Source organism: Equus przewalskii, chromosome 12 (assembly GCF_037783145.1).
Source record: "Equus przewalskii isolate Varuska chromosome 12, EquPr2, whole genome shotgun sequence".
NCBI classification, from domain to species: domain Eukaryota; kingdom Metazoa; phylum Chordata; class Mammalia; order Perissodactyla; family Equidae; genus Equus; species Equus przewalskii.
The window spans coordinates 9,078,621-9,100,569 of NC_091842.1; the positions used below are offsets into that span (position 1 = coordinate 9,078,621).

General features: G+C 48.2%; 1 protein-coding gene across 1 annotated transcript; it reads left to right on the forward strand.

The window, feature by feature from the left end:
• The first annotated feature begins 3,110 nt into the window (after positions 1–3,110).
• On the forward strand, positions 3,111–19,045 carry LOC103541185 (mucin-17). Its single transcript, XM_070566340.1, has 11 exons — positions 3,111–4,182; positions 6,425–6,613; positions 7,115–7,245; positions 7,589–7,647; positions 10,726–10,877; positions 11,407–11,475; positions 11,564–11,729; positions 12,824–12,985; positions 13,172–13,269; positions 17,187–17,266; positions 18,604–19,045. Exons 1-11 carry the CDS (start codon positions 3,762–3,764, stop codon positions 18,643–18,645), a joined length of 1,569 nt encoding a protein of 522 aa, XP_070422441.1. The 5' UTR covers positions 3,111–3,761; the 3' UTR covers positions 18,646–19,045.
• The last annotated feature ends 2,904 nt before the right edge of the window (positions 19,046–21,949 follow it).

The window sequence follows — 21,949 nt, forward strand, 5'->3', positions numbered from 1 at the left end:
CCGAGACCACTGTATCTTCCACAACTCCTAGTGGCAGCACTTCAGCTGAGACAACACCTACTGAGACCAGTGCATCTTCAACAACTGCTACGGGCGGCACCACCTCTGTGACAGCTCAAATGGACACCAGTGCATCTTCAACAACACCTAGTGGCAGCACGAACACTGAGACACAACCTACTGGGCCCAGTGCATCTCCAACAACTGCTAGTGACAGCACCACCCCTGACACAACACCTGCTGACACCAGTGCATCTTCAATAACTGCTAGTGGCAGCACTACCCCTGAGACAACACCTACTGAGACCAGTGCATCTCCAATAACTGCTAGTGACAGCACCACCCCTGTCACAGCTCAAACGGACACCAGTGCATCTTCTAGAACTCCTAGTGGCAGCACTACCCCTCAGACAACACCTACTGACACCAGTGCATCTCCAATAAGTACTACTGACAGCACTCCAACTATGACGACACCTACTGAGACCAGTGCATCTCCAACAACTACTACTGACAGCACCACCCCTGACACAACACCTGCCGAGACCACTGTATCTTCCACAACTCCTAGTGGCAGCACTTCAGCTGAGACAACACCTACTGAGACCAGTGCATCTTCAACAACTGCTACGGGCGGCACCACCTCTGTGACAGCTCAAATGGACACCAGTGCATCTTCAACAACACCTAGTGGCAGCACGAACACTGAGACACAACCTACTGGGCCCAGTGCATCTCCAACAACTGCTAGTGACAGCACCACCCCTGACACAACACCTGCTGACACCAGTGCATCTTCAATAACTGCTAGTGGCAGCACTACCCCTGAGACAACACCTACTGAGACCAGTGCATCTCCAATAACTGCTAGTGACAGCACCACCCCTGTCACAGCTCAAACGGACACCAGTGCATCTTCTAGAACTCCTAGTGGCAGCACTACCCCTCAGACAACACCTACTGACACCAGTGCATCTCCAATAAGTACTACTGACAGCACTCCAACTATGACGACACCTACTGAGACCAGTGCATCTCCAACAACTACTACTGACAGCACCACCCCTGACACAACACCTGCCGAGACCACTGTATCTTCCACAACTCCTAGTGGCAGCACTTCAGCTGAGACAACACCTACTGAGACCAGTGCATCTTCAACAACTGCTACGGGCGGCACCACCTCTGTGACAGCTCAAATGGACACCAGTGCATCTTCAACAACACCTAGTGGCAGCACGAACACTGAGACACAACCTACTGGGCCCAGTGCATCTCCAACAACTGCTAGTGACAGCACCACCCCTGACACAACACCTGCTGACACCAGTGCATCTTCAATAACTGCTAGTGGCAGCACTACCCCTGAGACAACACCTACTGAGACCAGTGCATCTCCAATAACTGCTAGTGACAGCACCACCCCTGTCACAGCTCAAACGGACACCAGTGCATCTTCTAGAACTCCTAGTGGCAGCACTACCCCTCAGACAACACCTACTGACACCAGTGCATCTCCAATAAGTACTACTGACAGCACTCCAACTATGACGACACCTACTGAGACCAGTGCATCTCCAACAACTACTACTGACAGCACCACCCCTGACACAACACCTGCCGAGACCACTGTATCTTCCACAACTCCTAGTGGCAGCACTTCAGCTGAGACAACACCTACTGAGACCAGTGCATCTTCAACAACTGCTACGGGCGGCACCACCTCTGTGACAGCTCAAATGGACACCAGTGCATCTTCAACAACACCTAGTGGCAGCACGAACACTGAGACACAACCTACTGGGCCCAGTGCATCTCCAACAACTGCTAGTGACAGCACCACCCCTGACACAACACCTGCTGACACCAGTGCATCTTCAATAACTGCTAGTGGCAGCACTACCCCTGAGACAACACCTACTGAGACCAGTGCATCTCCAATAACTGCTAGTGACAGCACCACCCCTGTCACAGCTCAAACGGACACCAGTGCATCTTCTAGAACTCCTAGTGGCAGCACTACCCCTCAGACAACACCTACTGACACCAGTGCATCTCCAATAAGTACTACTGACAGCACTCCAACTATGACGACACCTACTGAGACCAGTGCATCTCCAACAACTACTACTGACAGCACCACCCCTGACACAACACCTGCCGAGACCACTGTATCTTCAACAACTCCTAGTGGCAGCACTTCAGCTGAGACAACACCTACTGAGACCAGTGCATCTTCAACAACTGCTACAGGCGGCACCACCTCTGTGACAGCTCAAATGGACACCAGTGCATCTTCAACAACACCTAGTGGCAACACGAACACTGAGACAAAACCTACTGAGACCAGTGCATCTCCAACAACTGCTAGTGACAGCACCACCCCTGACACAACACCTGCTGACACCAGTGCATCTTCAACTCCTAGTGGCCGCACCACCCCTGAGACAACACCTACTGAGACCAGTGCCTCTCCAACAACTGCTAGTGACAGCACCACCTTGGTCACAGCTCAAACGGACACCAGTGCATCTTCAACAACTCCTAGTGGCAGCACGACCCCTGGTACAACACCCACGGAGACCAGTGCACCTTCATCAACTGCTAGTGTCAGCACCACCACTGTGCCAGCTCAAATGGAGACCAGTGCATCTCCAACAACTACTAGTGACAGCACCACAACTATGACAACACCGGCTGAGTCCAGCACATCTTCAACAACTCCTACTGACAGTACCACCCCTGTGACAACATCTACCGACACCAGTGCTTTTTCAACAACTGCTACTGGCAGCACTACACCTGGGAAAACCCCTACAGAGACCACTGCATCTTCAACAACTAGTGACAGCAAAACCCCTGTGACAACACCCACTGAGACCAGTGCTTTTTCAACAACTACTAGTGGCAGCACTACACCTGAGAAAACCACTATTGACACCTCTGCATCTTCAACAACTGCTAGTGACAATACCACACCTTTGACTACTGAAACAGATACCAGTGCATCTGCGAGGACTACTAGTGACAGCTCCACTACTATGACGACACCTTCTGTGACCAGTGCATCTCCAACAACCGCTACTGACAGAACCACCCCTGTCACAACACCTGCCGAGACCACTGCATCTTCAACAACTCCTAGTGGCAGCACTACCCCTGAGACAACACATACTGAGACCAGGGCATCTTCAACAAGTGCTACTGACAGCACCACCTCTGTGATACCTCAAATAGAGACTAGTGCACCTTCAACAACTCCTCGTGGCAGCACTTCCCCTGAGACAACACCTACTGAGACCAGTCAATCTTCAACAACTGCTAGTGACAGCACCACCTCTGTGACAGCTCAAACAGACACCAGTGCACCCTCAACAACTCCTGTTGGAAGCTCCACCCCTGAGACAACACCTACTAAGCCCAGTGCATCTTCAACAACTGCTAGTGACAGCACCACCCGTGTGACAACTCACACTTGGACTACTGGATCATCAACAACTCCTAGTGACAGCACCACCCTTGCGACAACTCAAACTGAGAACAGTACATCTTCAACAACTCCTAGTGACAGCACCACCTCTGTGACAACTCAAACTGTGAGCAGTACGTCTTCAACAAGTCCTAATGACATCACCACCTCTGTGACAACTCAAGCTGATGCCAGTACGTCTTCAACAACTGCTAGTGACAGCACCACCCCTGTGACAGCTCAAACGGAGACCAGTGCATCTTCAACCACTCTTACCGACAGTGCCACCCCTATGACGACTGAAACTGAGAGCAGTGCATCTTCAACAACTTCTAGTGACATCACCACTGCTCTGACAACTTCTACGGGACCTACTTTGTCTTCAACAACTCCTCATGGCACTCACACCCTTGTGACAACCTCTACAGCAGCTCGTACATCTGAAGTCACCCCATTTTCAGTGACTACTTCTCACATCACCTCCCCTGTGTCTACTCTTAGTCCTTCTAGCCCTTCAACAACTTCTGCCTCATCCACCTCTGTGACCTCTGATGTTGCCACCACCACAACTCTCACCACTTCAACTGCCAGGGGGGAACCTACCACGCTGAGCACTCCCTCCACCACAGTCACCATTCTCTCCACTAGCTCCTCCGCTGTTACAATGGGAAGCACCCCCACCACAACTTCTAGTTCTCCAACAACCACACCACGTAAGCAATTCTTGATTTCTCCTTTTTGAAACTTACATTTCTTTTCAATTTCCTCTTTATGGTTTTCTTTTTAAAGCTTTACTCATCATAGACTTCTTTTGGTCTTCCTTGTTTTCAATTCGATAAAACCTCTGCATTCCTATCATCCTAGCACTTACTTCTCTGCCCCATCTTGCTGTTTCTTGTACTAGTTCCAATCATTTGTACACTGCCTTTTACCTCTTTTTGCCTGGGTACCTTCAACCCCTGGTAAAGTGTCCACACATCCCATTCCCTCCCTTTGTACTCTGCAGTCTTTGTCCCACTGCATTTTTATACCATAATTTCACTACCTTTGTATTTTTTATTTGCATTTTCACATCTTTTTGATGGTCTTTCTCACTGATTTTCCTCATGCAAAGATTATTATCTTGGAGGAGAGGAGGATGTTGCCAATAGTATTCACAGGTACATTTGGCAACTCTCTCTACCACCATTCACTTTCATTTTCTTTTTTCTTATCCTCTGAGCATCCACCACAGCAGCAAAAGAAGGTGCACTTGTATCGGCTCTGAACTCAACCTCCATGCTCTTGAGTGTTTCTATCTTTGTGCCACCCTCTCTTCTCTCTGACTGTAGAGCTTTCAGCTCCCTTCACTCTGGTTAGGATGAGACCTGCCCCACTCCACACCTACTGTTATAATATACTGATATATTACATGCAATATGCGGTATATATTATATGATATACCATGATAGCTGTGAGTATTATTCTCAGATTGAGAGGATAAAGTATACTAGTTAAAATACTTGACAACATGCATTAATTGAGGTCAACTATAGATACGCTCACAGATACATGATCTGTGTCTGCCAGGGCACTGACCAGTCCCCTCTTGAACTGATGAAGGAGAAGGGCGGTTCTCCAGCTTTTGGCTGATGCGTTTTCTCAGGGCTTTGTGATTGCTTCCTCTGTTGAGCTCTGCTTTGCCTGGCCTTGTATTATGTGGCTTCATTCTCTGGTTTCTCTCCAATGTATCTTTGTCTTTTTAAGCTCTCTGGTTCTCAGATAGGGGGCTGAGCATCTTCAGAGGGGAAGTCTGGACCTTGTGTTCCCAAGAAGCCCTACAGGTGTCTCTCAGTGAATGCCAGGTGGCCGCATGACCACCGGGCCCGCAGCAGCTGCTCACCCTTCTGAAGGAAGATGGTTGCCCTCTGTCTTTCTCCTGTTCCCTGGATGTTGGCCTTCCCTGTAGACTGTTGGGCAACAGGTGAACGAACCCCAGCAGCTGCTTTTGCTGCTACTCATAAGCCTGTGCTTGGGCTCTTACGTCAGGTCTGAACATCTTCAGTAATACACAACAGAGAGAAAGAGAGAGAGGCTGGTTTGGGATTTATGGGTCTCCAGTGTGCACAGGACTCTACTCTTAACTCATCTCTTCCATTCTTCCTGAATGTCTTGAACCAAAGGCCTGTAAACAGAGGCTGTGTGATGTGACTGTCATGGCTGTGGCCCCTGCTCCCTGAGTCTGATGGGGGTAGACCAGAAGGCAGAGGTGGGGCAGGTCTTCATAGAGTATATGCATACTTCATGCACCTCCCCAGAGAAACTATGCCTGGAAGACTGATGTGCACAGGCACAGCTCTTTGCAAGAAAAGCCAAAGAGAACAGAGCTTTATATTTTCCAGACTAGTTGGCAAAGACATTCAAGAGTTGTCTCGAACTACTTCCTATCTATTTACACTAAGTCTATACACCTCCCTCAAACTCCATGTCCCAGCAAATAAAAACGGAATCATGAACAGTCACGATGGCAATGATGTGCGGTACAGGTTCTTCTGAAGTAGGCGTGGAGGGACAATGACGTGCTCATTCCCAGCTTGGTGGACTTGAGATTGGCCACTCCCCCTGAGTTCTCACAGTCTCTGTTTCCCTTTTTCTCTTCCTCTGCCCTGACTGCATTGTCCCCAACCTCTCAAGACACCAGGGTTCTCTTTCCTCATTTTGGAGCCTGAAGGAAGGTATGCTGGCATAGGACTCCAAGACCAGGTCAAGTCTGGCCTCCACGTGGAACCTTGGGTGGGTCTCATAGCCTCTCTCCACCTCGTTTCTCCCATCTGTAAAGTGGGGATGACACTAACTGTCCTGCCTGCCCCAGGGCCTCATGAGAGTATCAAATTCAACAGAGTCTGCAAAAATATGTTGCAAGCCGTAAAGTGCTGTGCAAATACGTGTGGCTGAGTGGGACCTTTTCCCTTTCAGAGACCTGCTTGAATGGAGGGACACTGAGTGAAGAGGGCTGTAAATGCCCCCCTGGCTTCGGAGGACATCAGTGCCAGAACAGGGTTCCAATCTGCTGGAACAACGGCACCTGGGATGGGCTCAAGTGTGTGTGCACCAGCCCCTACTATGGGACGAGTTGTGAGGAGGTGGTCTCAAGCCTTGACATAGGTAAGACTGCAGGGTCCTCCTCCCCTCCCCAATCCTGGGCCCAGTCTCCATGCTCAGCACCCGTTCCTGCCCCTCCTCAGCGTGTGGCCAGGAATATGGCCTCTTCCAGGGCAACCATTTTACCTGGTGGTAAGAAAGGTAAAGCATTAAAAAAATGAATAAAGCAAGGAAGTATAGTTTCGAACGAAATACAAATTTGGAACAAAATTTTACCATAAAACACACTTAAATGAGTATATAATGGAGCGGAATACAAAATGTGTGGTGGAATTCTCTAAGAGAATATAAGACCCATGGTCCTCTGGGCTGCATTCAAAGCCATGAGGAGTACAGTAGACCTGTCCCCCAAGGGGTACTCCGGTGAGACCTGACTGGAGGTCAGGGGTGGGGGACCTGGACCACGCCTCTTCCCAGGGCAGAATTGCTGGAGATGTGGGTCTCCTTGGTAGGGAATTTGGGGGGTGTTACCTCAGTAAGCGGTGCGGTGTCTGGCCCCCTCAGAATCTCCGCCAGAGACCGTCTCTGCCCAGGTGGAACTGACCGTGACAGTGACCAATATAGGGTTCTCTGAAGAGCTAAAAGACTGGTCTTCTCAGGAATTCCAGGATTTCAACGATACATTCACAAAACAGGTGAGCCTAGGAGAGCAAGTCCCCGTGGCCACTCGTTTCTCCCCGGGAGGAGTCTCTAAGGGCTAAGAAAGAAGTCACCCATTTCCTCAGGGCTTGCCAGGGAGGGAGGGAGGGAGGGAAAAACAAAGTAAGGCTCCCTCTGGGGGATGCCAGGGGTCCCAGAGGCAGGGCAGGTCTCTGTGAAGGGACTACTCCATCTGGAGGGTATGCCGCTGCCAGGTGGGACACGGCCCGGCAGACACCGCCGGTCCATCCTCCACCCTCCTGAGATTCTGAGTAAGGAAAGGCCCGGTGGCACCGAGGTGGGGACTCTGGAGTGACACAATGGCCCCTTGCCTTTCAGATGGAAATTGTTTATTCCGGAATCCCTGAATATGAAGGGGTCAACATCACAAAGCTGAGGTGAGTGTCTGGGGCTTCTTGAAAGCAGGCTTTCGGAGGGGAAGCAGTAGTCATAACTATAAAGACAATTGTAACTATGTCCCCTGTATTAGTCTGCTCAGGCCACCATAACAAAAGACCACAGAGTGGGCGGCTTACACAACAGAAATTTATTTCTCATGGTTCTGGAGGCTGGAAGTCCAAGATCAAGGTGTCAGCAGGGTAAAATCAGGTTTCTTCTGAGGCCTCTCTCCTTGGCTTGCAGATGGCCGCCTTCTTGCCGTGTCCTCACACGGTCTTTCCTCTGTTCAGGTGCATCCCTGGTGTGTCTTTGTGTGAACAAATTTCCTCTTCTTATAAGGACACTGGTCAGATTGGATCAGAGCCCACCCTATTGGCCTCATTTTTACCTAATCACCTCTATAAAGGCCCTATCTCCAAATACAGTTACATTCTGAGGTACTGGGGCTTGGACTTCAACACAGGAATTTGGGGGGAACACAATTCAACCCACAACAACCGTCCAACAATTACAGTTTCACATACATTTTCCAAATGAAAGCTTGTAACTACCCTGTGGGTGAGGCCAGTAGGACTGTTCCCATCGCACAGATGAAGAAACTGAGGCTTAGAGAGCACAGTGAGTTGCCCAAGGGATCATTTATAGAGTGGTAGAGCCAAGACAAAGAGAAGTCCTCTTGCGCTGGTGACACCCACACCAGAACCCCCGGAGGCTACCCTTGTGGGATGGACATTCCATTGGTCTTCAGAGACGAAGCCAAATAACCTGCGAAGGGAAGCCCCCCAGGGAAAAAAGCACCCAAACCCACAGTTATTTTGTGTTTACTTTTACTCACCTACGATAGGATTCTGCCCCCCCCCCCCGAATCTTTGCCCTGTTATTGACCCCCAACTTTATGAAATCCTTTGAATGGTGCTGGCCAACTGGGCTTACATGGGTCCCCCAGCTTCCTCTGGATCATGAAGAAGACATCTTTTCTCATGGTTTACAGAGTCTCCAAGAGGAACTTACAACCAATAGGGGGAAAAAATGCACAAAAAGCACAGAAGACAAAAGTGTCTACTAGCCTCTGTTTTTCTTTCTCCCTTAATTCTAACAGGAAAGTTCTTCTGTCTAATGTAAGGTAGGACTGGGTGGGATTCCCAGGCCCCTCCCAGTCTGTGTTCACGGCAGGTGCCTGGGTCGGCCAGGCTCCGGGCAGGGAGCTGCTTGCTGCTCTTGAGCAGCTCAGCTTCCCTGCAAGAGAAAAGCATTTTTCTTTCTGGCCCTAAAACTCCTTTCTGGGACTGGCATGTGCTGACCTTGCAGGGTTCTCTTTTGCCCTGTGGGGGGTCTTTAAGGCCAGTCCTTATCCTTCTTCCCTACCTGTTCCTCTCTATCTCTCAGGTGAAAGAGAGAGGACGGGCTCTGTGGACCAGGCACAGAGCCAGCACCTTTCCATTCCTGGTCACGGCAGTCACCTGAAGGCGTTTCTAGGTATCTTCCTCCTCATGCAGAGAGGAGGAGAGAGCCGGGCTCTGAGGGCTCCGGGAAAACACACAGCAGGAAAGGGCGTCTTGCTCAGAGAGTGGCTCCAGAGAGGTCTGGGAGAGGGCAGATAAGAAGTGAGAATCACTCACTTTGAAAGCATGGAAGGAACAGTCCTGGGAACCATCTGTCCACGCCAGCCCATCATTTTACAGACAAGGGAACTGAGGCCCCATGAGGCCAGGTGGCTGGTCCAAGGTCACACTGTTACTTAGGGCCAGTGTCAGGGTCTCATCCCGCACCTCCTAACTCCCACTACACCCGCACAACCTCGACCAAGCCCCAGTTCTCCATGGGAGCTCTCAAAAAGGGAGCTGAGGACAGTGATGGAGACTGGGAGATGCTTGAGGCCACGACCAAGCGGGCTTCGTGGGAATGGCTGCATCCTCATTGTGAAAGGCAGCCTCGAACTAGATCTCCTGGTCCCTTCTGACTGTAGTGCTATTCTGAGTTATTCTAATTCTAGTATTCTACATGTTATACCAAATATTATTATAATAATTATTATATTAGTAATAATGTGAATAATAATATTAAGAACTCTACTATTCTATATGTTATTTCTAATTCTAACATTATCCTATGAGCATCCGTCCAGACCTGCTATTATATTTAGGCCTCTGAATATAAGCATTAAGGAGAATGCAAGGGGAAGAGACTACTGATGACGTCCAGTACTTAGGAATCTTGGATTGTGAGCATGAGAATGTAAGACTTGTTGCTGTATTTTTAACCCAGAAAGGACTCTTTCCTGGGGTGCAAATAATTCCTACACTCACTTGAGAGAAGTAATTTGCCTTCTGGAATAACAGTGTGTTGATTTAAAGGCATTTCTGGTTCTTTTTTGGTGACTGCTGACTGGAGATGGGGAGTTAGGGAGAAGAGAGAAAGCAAAGAGCTGCTGTGAGCTTGTCCGAGGCCGCTCTCACTTCGGAGCCCGGCCCCAGACTTCTCCGACCTCCTACACAGAGAGTAGGGAAAGACTTTCGCCTGAAATTTTACCTTTTAGATGTCAGAGACTCCTTCTAGAATTGACCAAAATGTGTGTGAGTAGAAAATAGGTACATATGCACCTTCAAATTTTTGCATACAATCTTAGCAGGCCCGCAGACCTCCTGCAGCCTGAGCCACCTAGCAATTCATGAATCCCATGAGTCCCTGGTGTGACCTCCAACCCCTCAAGGACACCTTGCCAGCAGCTGCCCAGTCTCCCACTTGAACACATCTCATAGTACCTTAAGGATGACCTCTTCCACGGTCCCATCCCTCTGTCCATCTTCCTCCCTAAGACTTTCACGCAGGGCGGCCCAGAGCCTTCCCTTTGTAGATGATTCTCTTAGGCTCAGGTCATGATAGAAGTCCTATGGTGAAGCGCCTAGCAAGGCACCTGGAACGAGCCTTTACCCAGTAAACACTGGGTCATCATTTTCAATGGTCCTGCCCCAGATCTGCCTTCCTATGGGAGCAGGAGGGCACAGCCTACCTGGGGAAAGGGTAGGAGAGGCGGGCACCCATTATGACCCTGAGGGCATCTTCCTCTTTCTCCTCAGTCCTGGCAGTGTGAAGGTGGAGCATGATGTCATCCTGAAGGCCAACTTCACCCCAGATTACAAGGACGTTTTGGATAAGGCCATCCAGGACGTGGAGTCAAAAATCAAGACTACAACTCAAGAACAAATAAGCACAAATAATACCTGCGAAAGTAAATTCCTAGGCTTCTGGGGAGGGCCATGAGGGGGTCTTCAAGCTTTGCCATCCCTGGGGTGGGGGAGGTGAGAAAAGCCGCTGGGGGCAGCAACAGAGCACTGAGAGCCCAGGACTCCGTCCCCAAGCTTGTCACTCAGACTAGCATATTCCCAGAGACGCTCTGAAAGGAGAGTGCAGAGCCAGTGTACACGCAGGCTAAATCCTGTGGTTGCCAGAGTCTGCAGGAAAATGAAGCACAGCGTGGCTTACTATGCAAAGTAGACGCTGCTCAACGGAGTGAGGGGTGTGAGGAACTTGGCAGAGGTGGCTATAGGAGAAGGACACGGCGAGGGGTCGGGGGGGGTGGGCAGAGGACACTTGCAGGATCATCGTTCTGGAGAGCTAGATGTGAGGCTCGCATTCCTCCTCTGCGAGGATGGGCTTCCCAGCTCCCCGCACCACAGCCCCTCACCGCCCCCCCCTCACATACACCTGAGCCCCCGGCAAAACAAGCTTTTTATAGGCTTCACGTGTCTCCTTCACAGCCTTACTGTGTTTCAACGAGACTGCCACCAGGGTGCAAAACATTTCAGTTACCCAGTACGACCCTGAAGGTAGGTGACGTGAGGGGCTTCGGGGAGGGCGCGGGAGGCAGGCGGGCTCCCAGCCTCCTGATCGCGGCCCCTCTTCCACGCCCCTCAGAGGAGTGCCGGGAGAAGGCCGGGCAAGACTTCGCTGAGTACTTCTATGTGGAGTACGACGACAACGGGAAACCAAACTGCATCAGCCGTTGCGAGCCGAACTTCAACAGGTCCCTCAACTGCAACCACGGGACGTGCCAGCTGGACCGCAGCGGCCCTCGGTGCTAGTGAGTGTCGCAAGTCCCATCCAAGCCCAGATGTCCTCCTCCCCGCCCCTCAAGACTGCCTGGAGGCCGAGGTCCTGGCGTGGGTCCTCGCCTTTCTGGAATGCAGCTAGCCACAAAGGACACGCGTGGCCAGAGCCCCAAGGCCAGGTCCAGAACGGGCCGAGGTGGCTCAGTAACTGCCCTCCCCTCCCCGGCATTTGTGCCGAGAGAGGCTGAGGAGTATGCCCAGCTCTGAGGAAGCAGAAGGAAGGCCCCAGCCTCGGGAAGCTCCTGGTCAGATGGCGAGGACAGAGCCTTGCTCCCAGGAGAGATCAGCGCCCCCTGCTGGGGGAATGGGGAAAGAGCACACACCTGCATGGGGTTGGGGTTGGGGTGGGGGTGGGGGTGGGGGTGGGGGTGGGGGGGTGAGAGTCGGGGTGAGGCAGGGGTGGGGGGACAGCGTGTAAAGGTGGAGTCACAGGAGTAGGAAAGCAAAGGAAGGCATTGCCCTCTGAAACTAAACCTAAGAGAGACCAGCTGGAGCACCAGGTGTGGGGGAAGCAGTCACACATACGCAAAGGCCGGAGTAGTTATTCCGGTATGGCTTCCTGGAAGAGGAGTTCGCAAGCTGGCGCCCGCCGCGGGCGGGAAAAGAGCCGGGCTTAGAGAAGGCATCTCCAGGGAGGAGGAGGAGCTTCAGAGGTGGAGTGCGCTCCCTGGTCCCGGCATGGCGGAGTGTTTCTCTGGATAGAGAGGGAGGCTGAAAAGGAGGATGATTAATGTGTGTGCAAAAGAGTCACAGTTGGGTCTCAAGGTCCTGGGTGCAGCCCAGGGAAGCCCCAGTGTTGGGCCAACTCTTCTAGGTCTTGGGCTGCAAAACCTAAAGCCTAGTGCTGGGTATTGGGCCTATTTAAGGCCCATCCGGTGGAAACGACTTCGTCTCTGTTCATCCCCTTGGGGCTCCTTGCTCTGCACCCTAGTGAACTCGTCTTACCTTCTCCTCATTAAGCACCCACGGGGTCAGGGCCGGTTCTGAGACTGGGAGGCTGCGGGCACTGGCTGGCCCTGACTCTGGGTGGCTCCCTCTCCCCACCTGCACCTTCTCTCTGTCTCAGCTGCCTGATCACAGACACTGAATGGTACAGCGGGGAGACGTGTGAATTCAGCACCAAGAAGAGCCTGGTGTACGGGCTCCTCGGGGCGGTGGGCGCAGTGGTGCTGATCATCCTCGCCATCCTCCTGATGTTCATCTTCCGCTCCAGAAGGCAGGTGGAAAGGTGAGCCACTGCCACCCCTCTTCCGTTTGCCGCCACCTCCTCTTCCTTTTCTGATCCCTCTGTCTTCAATCATTCCATCCTCGGAGTGGACAGTGGGGGAGCTGAAAGCAAGGACATAGCCAGCCCCTGAGTCCTTGTCCCTGTTCCCTGCTCATAACAGGGTCTTTCTGGTGTTTCTACCAACAGGCAAAAGTCCAAAGTGGCTCAGTTGTACAAGTGGCATGAAGAGGATGGTGGGCCAGCCCCTGGGACCTTCCAGAACATTGGCTTTGACATCTGTGAAGGTATTGGAAATCCCAGTGGACTCAGAGTGTCTCCAAGTGAGGAGAGATGCCTGGGAGGCGCATGGATAATCCTGGCATGAAGGAGCGAAAGGGACAAGCATTTCAATCTCAAAATTTTGGGTTCCACATCTGCAACCGTATTTCCACCACTGGCTCCTGCAAGGCCCTAGATGGGGCATAAGCATGGGCACAGCCTAACTAGACCACTGGGGAGGCACAGCTGACTTGATGCTGGTAGATATCTCCAGAACACAAGACTGTGCCTATGTGGACACAGATAAGCGCCTAGGAGTGGGTGAGCTCGTTAGCAGTGAGTTATAGCTCAGTAAAGTGATTAAGTGTAGATTTTGTTAGGTTAAATGTACAAGTTAAAATGTCTAGAAATCGAGTCTTTAAATTCTAAAGAAGGAAAAGATGGGATGACGCTTTTTCTAGAAATAGTATTTAAATTATAAAGAAGGGGGAAATTGGAATTAGGAAAACATTTTAGTCAATCCACAAGAAGGCAAGAAAGGGGAACAAATGAAAACAAAAGGGGATGACAAATAGAAAGCACAAGTAAGATGATGGCAAATAATCCACCGTATCGACAACTACGATAAATATAAGTGGGCTAAACGTTCTAGCTAAAAGAATGGAGTTTTTAAAAATCTAGCTATTCACTGTGGATGAAAGGCATATGTAAAATAGAAGCACAGAGAAAGGATGAAAGCAAGGGTATGAAAAAAGACAAAACTAATACTAACCCGAACAGCTGTGTTCTATATATAGCTGTATTCATTGCAGGCAAATAAACTTTAAGGCAAAAAGAATTCCTAAAAATGATCAATGTCAGATAAAAATGATAACTATCTACTGGGACAAAATGGTTTACTTTGTTAAGGGGATATAACAAGTCCAACATGTGTATCCTATAAATACAGCTTCAAAATATATAAAGCAAACATTGACAAAATTACAAGGAAAAGTTGATGAATCCACCAACATAGTGGGAGATTTTTAAAATATCTCTGTTAATAGTTGATTGATCCAGCAGACAAAAAGTCATCAGGATATAGGACTTTCATACAAAATAATTAACAACCTTCATATAATTGTTATGGACAGACTGTATTCGACAACTGGAGAGTCCACATTCGTTACAAGAGCTTACAGAAAACTTGTCAGAATCACCACACACAAAGCCATAGATAGTCTCAACAAATTTCAAAAAATTTATTTAAATCAGATTATATTATCTGACCACAGTGCAAGTGAATTAGAAATTCATAACAAAAACATTTCTGGACAACGAAAACAAAAGTCCTGTATCTTTGGAAATTTTTTTAAAAGTTTCTAAATAACTCATGGACCAAATAAGAAATCATAATGAAAGTTGGAAAATACTCAGATCTGAATGATAATGAAAATACTTGGTTTCAAAACTTATGGGATGCAGCTACAGCTGTACTCAGAAGAAAACTTATAGCCTTAAAATGCTTTTATCAAGGAAGGAAAAGAAAGATTGGAACTTATTTGGCTAATTTTTCAACTCTAAAAGTTAGGAAAAGACTAGCAAAGTAATTGCAAAGAACGGAGATGCAAAAATAAAGATAAGAGCAGAAATCAACAAACTAGAAAGCAGAATTACAATAGAAAGGGTCAACAAATCAAAAGTTGGTTATTTGAAAAGATTAATGAAATTGACTAATTTCTGCTTAAGATTATTGAAGAGTAAAGGGTGAAGGTACAAATAGTGTCAGGAGCGAGTAAGGGAACATCACGGTGATTGTAGCAGTTAGTTAAAAGACAAGAAGAGGGGCCGGCCCGGTGGCGCAGCGGTTAAGTTCCCACGTTCCGCTTCAGCAGCCCAGGGTTCGCCAGTTTGGATCCCGGGTGCGGACATGGCACCGCTTGGCAAGCCATGCTGTGGTAGACGTCCCATGTATAAAATAGAGGAAGATGAGCACGGATGTTAGCTCGAGGCCAGTCTTCCTCAGCAAAAGGAGGAGGATTGGCTGCAGATGTTAGCTCAGGGGCTGATCTTCCTCAAAAAAAAAAAAAAAGATAGAGACTATTATGAACATCTTCCAACCAATAAATCCATAAACTTAGGCAAAATTCTGAAAGCCAGAATGGCAGTTAAAACTGCTTTTCAAAATGAATCAGGCTCAGATGGTTTTACGAGTTCTACCAAATATTCTGATTGATCATCTTCTACAAACTCATTCACGGACTGGAAAAAGAGGGAATTCTCTCCCATTCACATTATGAGCCTACTGTAAACGTTTATAGCAAAGCCAAACAAAGACAGTACAAGAAAGTAAATTTAAAGACCAAATCCGCTTGCGCACATAGATACAGAGATCAAAACAAAAATTAACACACCAAACCCAGCAGGTTTGACTAGTTGGGTTTATTCTAGAAAACCAGGCTAGCTCAAGATTAGAAATCTATTTATAAATTCACCACGTTACCAGAATTAGAAGAAAAATAGGATCATTTCAGTGGATGTGAAAAAAGACATTTAATAAAAAATCCATATCTGCTCATTATAAAAACTCAGCCAATTAGGAAGGGAAGAGAACTTCCATTTCCCGGTAAAGGTCTCCACACAAACACACAAAAATCATTCTCTGTTTTTTTTGAGAAAGATTAGCCCTGAGCTAACATCTGCTGCCAATCCTCCTCTTTTTGCTGAGGAAGACTGGCCCTGAGCTCACGTCTGTGCCCATCTTCCTCTACTTTATACGTGGGATGCCTACCACAGCATGGCTTGCCAAGCGGTGCCACGTCTACACTCGGGATCCGAATCAGCAAACCCCGGGCTGCCGAAGCGGAACGTGCAAACTTAACCGCTGGGCCACCAGGCCGACCCCAAAAATCATTCTCAGTGATAAAACATTACAAGTCATTCCATTTAACCAGGGGTTGGTAAACATTTTCTACAAAAAGCCAGCTAGCGTTTTTTGGGCTTTGTGGGCAGTGTGACTTCTGTCACAGTTACTCAACTCTGCTGGCGAAAGCAGCCATGGATAATACATAAATGAAGGAATGAGTGTGATTGTGTTCACTGAAACGTTTTCAACCACTGAAAAATGTGGAAAAAAATTCTTAGTTTGTGGGCCATGTGAAAATAGATGTCAGGCTGGGTTTGGCTCACAGGCCATAGTTTGCCAACCCCTGCCTTGAACCAGGAGCAGGTCACAGATGCCCTCTCTCTCTAATTCTATTAATCATTGTCCCGGGTATCCTAATCAGTATAATAAAAAAGAAAAAGAAGTAAAGAGGTTAAAGGTTGAAAAGAAAAATATAAATCTGTCATTGCTGATGATATGATTGTCTTACATAGAAAACCCAAAAGAATGTTAATCACTCGCAGTAATAGAATTTATCAAAGTTGCCAGATATAAGGTCAGTTCTTACAAGATCAATTGCGTTTCTGTGCATCAGCAACAAACAGATCCTTTAATTTAAAATACCCCTTATACAGCAACAAATATATACAGTACTTAGGAATCTATTCAACAAAATACGTTTAAGACTTTTCAGTGGAAAATGAGAAAACTTTATTTAAAAACATTGTAGAAACCCTAAAGGAACGAAAAGCCATATTCCATAAATTGGGGCACTCAGTATCCCGAAGCCGTCACATGGCACCCTCAGTCCAGGCCAAATCTTAATGGACTTTCCAGGAACTGGGAAGCTGCTTGCAAAGCACTTGTGGTTTTTCTTTGTTGAATTTTTAAATGCAATTCTTCACATCTTCTGAGAAGCAATGAAATCATTTGCTGAAATAACCTGTCATGTCTGCAGTCATTTTCAGTTTCCTGGGAAGGGAGGATGCACCCCTCACCCTGTGGTGGGTAGGATTAGAGGGAGAGAAAAGAACATGTCTTCCTAACCATCTGCTTCTGTGGGATTTTCTCTCCATCTAGAACAAGAGAACTATATCCGCCTTGACTCCATCTATAGTAACTTCCAGCCCGCCCTGGGCCACATAGACTCTGAAACAAAGGTAAGAAGGGTGTGAATGAGGTGCTCGTCTCCCTTCACCATGAGACCCTGTCTCCCCTCCCACCATGGGAGGATCTTCAGGAGAGCAAAGTTATGTTTACAGGTTGTTGGTCCAGGTGATCATCCAGGCCTGGGAAATGGACATGACTCAGGGTAGCAGCAGGCGTAGGGGAGGGAGAGCTAAGCAGCCAGGTGGGAAGGTGGGTTCTACCATCCCTAGACCCCTGAGGCTCCAGGCTCAGAGGTTTCCGTCTCCACTTTAAATATGTCCTTGATGGCCAATTTATTTAGCCATTTTAATTTCAAGGTCATGTAAAAATCAAAAGAATAGTGCAGTAAATACTTATATACCCTACCTAGAGCAGCAATGTTTAACACAGTGCCATATTTTCATTATATATATATATATATATATATATATATATATATATATATATATAGGATATACTCCCCAAGTTTTGCTGAGCCATGGAAGTCGGTTGCAAACATTATGACACTTGGTCCCTAAACACTTCAGCACACTCCCCCAGATACCATTATCATGTCAAATGAATTGATAATAATTCCACAATACCATCCAATATCCATTTTCCCAATTAACCAAAGAACATCTTATTACTGGTTTTTTCAAATAGGAATACCACAAATTTCACTCACTGACTTTTGTTGTGTCTCTTTGTTCTTTCAGTCTAGAACCAATTCCTACCTTTTTAATATGTTGATTTTTAAAACAGACTAGGATGGTTGTCTCAAGGAATGTCCCACATTCTGGATTTGTCTAATTATTTCCTCAGGGTGTCGTTTAACTTTTCCTTCAATCCTCTGTGTTTCCTACAAACTGGCAGTTAGGTCTAGAGGCTTGATTAGACTCAGCTTAAACATTTTTGTTAAGCATATGCCATCGATAACACTATTGCATACCTCAAGAAGTATGTAATGTCAGGTTGTCCCGCTATGATTGAAGCCAAAATTGGTCACTTGGCAAGGGGTGATCACTCCTTGATTGCCACTTTAATTTTATTTCAACTGGATGGATACTTGAGGGCAGAAGAAATACTCTCAAAGCATTCACACCTCAGAAGAAGTGTAATTGGCTTCAGGCACTATACTCCCTCGAGAGAGCCTTGGGGCAAAGATGAACTCTTCCCTAGCCAGGATACCTTTAAGCCTACCTAACTCGGAGGGCAGGGGAAGGGGACACACCGCTGGTTTGTGCTCGACTCCAGGTGATAGGATAAGTTCTAAACTGAGCACTTCCCCAGGCCCACGACTCTTATGCTTCCAAATCCCAGCTTCCTCGTGGGCCCAGCCCTCACCTGGTTCTCTCTCTCTCTCCAGATCAGAATTAAGAGGCCTCAGGTGATCATGACATCGATTTAAGGCAAAGAGTTTCGCACGGAACTCTGGGGTCTGGAAGTGAGTTCGACTAAGCTTGGTGGAGCATTTCCCCATCACGAGCATTCCACGGGAACTGATGAGAAACAACACCTACCAGCACTTACCTAGGAGGAAAAGGAGAGAGACCACAGTGCTGGGGAACGCTCAAATAAAAGCACCGTGGAAGCTCCTGTGGGCTTGCCATGATCTCAGGCGAGGTCCTCCCGCTCATTCCAGGGAGATTCTTCCTCCCGACGGCCCTGCTTCAGCACCAAGGACAGCGCCCGAATCAACTCGTTTACCCGGAGAGATTGCTTACACTGGACTGAACTTGATACAAAATGCTTTTGCAAGATTTATTGCATCTCATCTTCATGACAAACATGAGTTTTTAAGTATACGGCATTTTTCTTTGAGTATACAGGATTGTATATTGTTAACTGTTTTTTATCTACAGGTTCTGATTTTTTGTTAGTGAATATAATCGTATATATTTCTAATGTATATAAATAAGAAACTAATATATATGTATCTAATAACTAAAAACAGCAAAGGCAATTTAACTAAATTTTCATGGTTCCCAGACCTTTCTCTGTCGATGCCCTATACAATCTCCTGTTTCTCACTTGCCAGGCCCTCTCTCCTCGTCTCCTCCAGGATGTAGGGTCTGATGAGTTTGGTCTCAAGGTGCCAAGTAAATCTGCAGCCAGGAAGAGTGCCATCCCTGACCTTCTCCAGCATCACTTGCTGGTCACTAAGGATGCCATGAGGCAGGACCCACACTCACTCACTCACTCACTCACTCACGTGATACAGGGACTCACTTTCTACTGGGAGAGAACCAAGTTCTCTTTCTGGAAATGGGCTCATGTTTCTCTCTTTAGATCTGAAGAGATGGAGTCCTGGGTTCTATTTCCAGCTTTTTCATCAGCTCCCTGGGTTAAATTTGGAAAAAATCCTATTTGACCATTTGGATTCAGTCCTGCCTTCTGCTGAATAAGGAATAGGTTTTTCCTGAAGTCCCCCTCATCACCGTCATTTTTAACGTTTTTAGGATGTTTTATGATTCCTGCCATGCAGCTCAGGATTCATTTTGCGGAAGGCCACCCTACTTAAACTTAAAACCTAAGAAAGAGCCGAGGCTCTGCTGCCCCCTCATGGACACTTAGAGCATCTGCAGGCGCCGTTCAGCTTCTCAAAGCCATTCTCTCCTGGCCTCCCCCCTTCACTGGGTTCATTCTCATATTTAACATCTAAATCCTCAGCTTCTAAAACTCACTGTCTTAGTGCATTCGGGCTGATGTAATATAATTCCATAGACTCGGGGAGGGGGCTTATAAACAACAGACATTTGTTTCTCACAGTTCTGGAGGCTGGAAGTCCAAGATCAAGGTGCTGACAGATTTGGTGTCTGGGGAGAGCCCACTTCCTGGTTCATAGGTGGCTGTCTTCTCACTGTAATCTCGCATGATGGAAGGGGTGAGGGAGCTCTCTTTGACCTCTTTTATAAAAGCACTAATCCCATTCAGGAGAGCTTCGCCCTCATGACCTGACCACCTCCCCAAAGCCCCACCTATTACCATCACCTTGGGGGTTAGGATGTCAACATAGGAATTTGACGGGGGACGCAAACATTCAGTCCATAGCTGTCCCTAACACTGTTATGTATACTTCGTACATCACATTCATAATTTTCCCTACAATCTGTCCCATCAGGTCGAGGATGGGGCTTTGTTCCCCTCAGACCCCCACAGAGCCTAACACAGTGCTTTGTGTGTAGAAGATGCTATTAAAATTTCTTACATTTAATTGAATCAACACTCATCTCCACAAGGTCTTTAAAGATGTCTCCTGTCACATTCATTCCATCCTTCTCTGGTCTCCCTTTGGGCTTGTGTCAACAAGACATAATCGAATTCTTACTTGATTTCTAATGGTTTCATACCTGCTTATCTCCCATCCTATGGAAAGCCCCATGTTCTGGGGTCATAGAATCTAGCCTGGGCTGTGCACGCTGTGGGCACTCATACATTCTGGTTTCCTCTTCTCTTCTCTTCTTTCCTCCCACAGCCAAGCCTCACCCTTTCTGGAAGGGATCGAGACAGAAGGAGTAGTCAGCAGAGTTTCTTTCTCCATCCCGGGGGGCCCTCGGTTTGGGAATAAACACAGCATCCTGATCTCCCTCTCTGTATCTTTTCTCATCACTTTCAGCCACCCAGAGATCCTGGGGATGGGGCAAGTATGAAATGAGGCTGGAAGTTCAAAGACTGTTCCCTGATGAGAAACTAAGCCTCAGGCCACTAGCCCACCCTCAAAACGTGTAGGACAAGGGAAATAATTTTCCAAAGCATCCTCTAAAATTCACCTCTCTCGCAGGCAGATTAGAGCGTGGTCTTTTTGAAAACTGTAAGGGCCTCAGCATTTAGAACGCCAGAGGTTTTACCAGACCTGGAAAGATGTGACAACTGTGTTTTGCTGCTGAGGGAAACATGACCCCATAGATGGCGTTTAGATTACACCCCCAGGTCGGGCAGGCCTGATTCATCTACGATGATACAGCAGGCGGGGGAGCTGGCGGCTTCTTAAGTTGGGCTGCGTGACAAGAGGCAGGGCTCACAGGGGAGCCAGGCGGCTAAGGAAATTTACCGCGTGTTGCAACCAGGGAAAGTGGAATTGGACCTGAGCGATAATCAGCCTGATTAGCTCAGTGCCTCCTGGAGAGAGCAGAGGGCGAGGAGACAGTGAGGGGTGGGGGTGGAGGGCAGGTTAGCTAGGATCAAGGTGGAGCCCCAGCGGCTGAGGTTTGGTAAGGCCAAGAATGCCCGGGGCCCAGAGAAGTATACGGGGCAGCAAACCCAGAGAAAACAAGTTCAATGCCCAGAGTGATGGTGGGTCAGAAGCAGCGACCAAGCTAAAGGCTGGTAGTGGGAAACGCAGGCATGGGCGGTGGTGGGCAAGCCAGGAGCGAGGGGAAGGACAGTGGGCAGAGCCGGGGAGCCCATAACACCTCCTCCCTGGGTGCTGGCCAAAGGGCGGGCACTGGCCAGGTGAGAGGCTCAAGATCCGCCATCAGCAACCCCCTCTCAGGCCCAACTCTCAGAAACCTGGCTTCTGCTGGAGGTGTCAGTCATAAGCAGAGCTCACCAGCGTTGATCTTGGTGACAGACCACAAGGTTCTCGGAGGGAGGTTGCAGGGACCCCTGGAGTTCTGGCTTGTGAGATAAAACTACAGCCTGCTGGTTCTGCCCTCCATCCCTCATTTCTATAGGACATAAAATTTGAATCCACAGGAAAAGAGGACCTATAA

Excerpts from the sequence above, each read along its gene's own strand:
- LOC103541185 (XM_070566340.1), top strand. The coding sequence starts at position 3,762 with ATGACGACTGAAACTGAGAGCAGTGCATCTTCAACAACTTCTAGTGAC. Across the intron at positions 11,730-12,823 it reads CGCAGCGGCCCTCGGTGCTA|CTGCCTGATCACAGACACTG; the intron begins GTGAGTGTCGCA and ends TCTCTGTCTCAG. Across the intron at positions 17,267-18,603 it reads ACATAGACTCTGAAACAAAG|ATCAGAATTAAGAGGCCTCA; the intron begins GTAAGAAGGGTG and ends CTCTCTCTCCAG.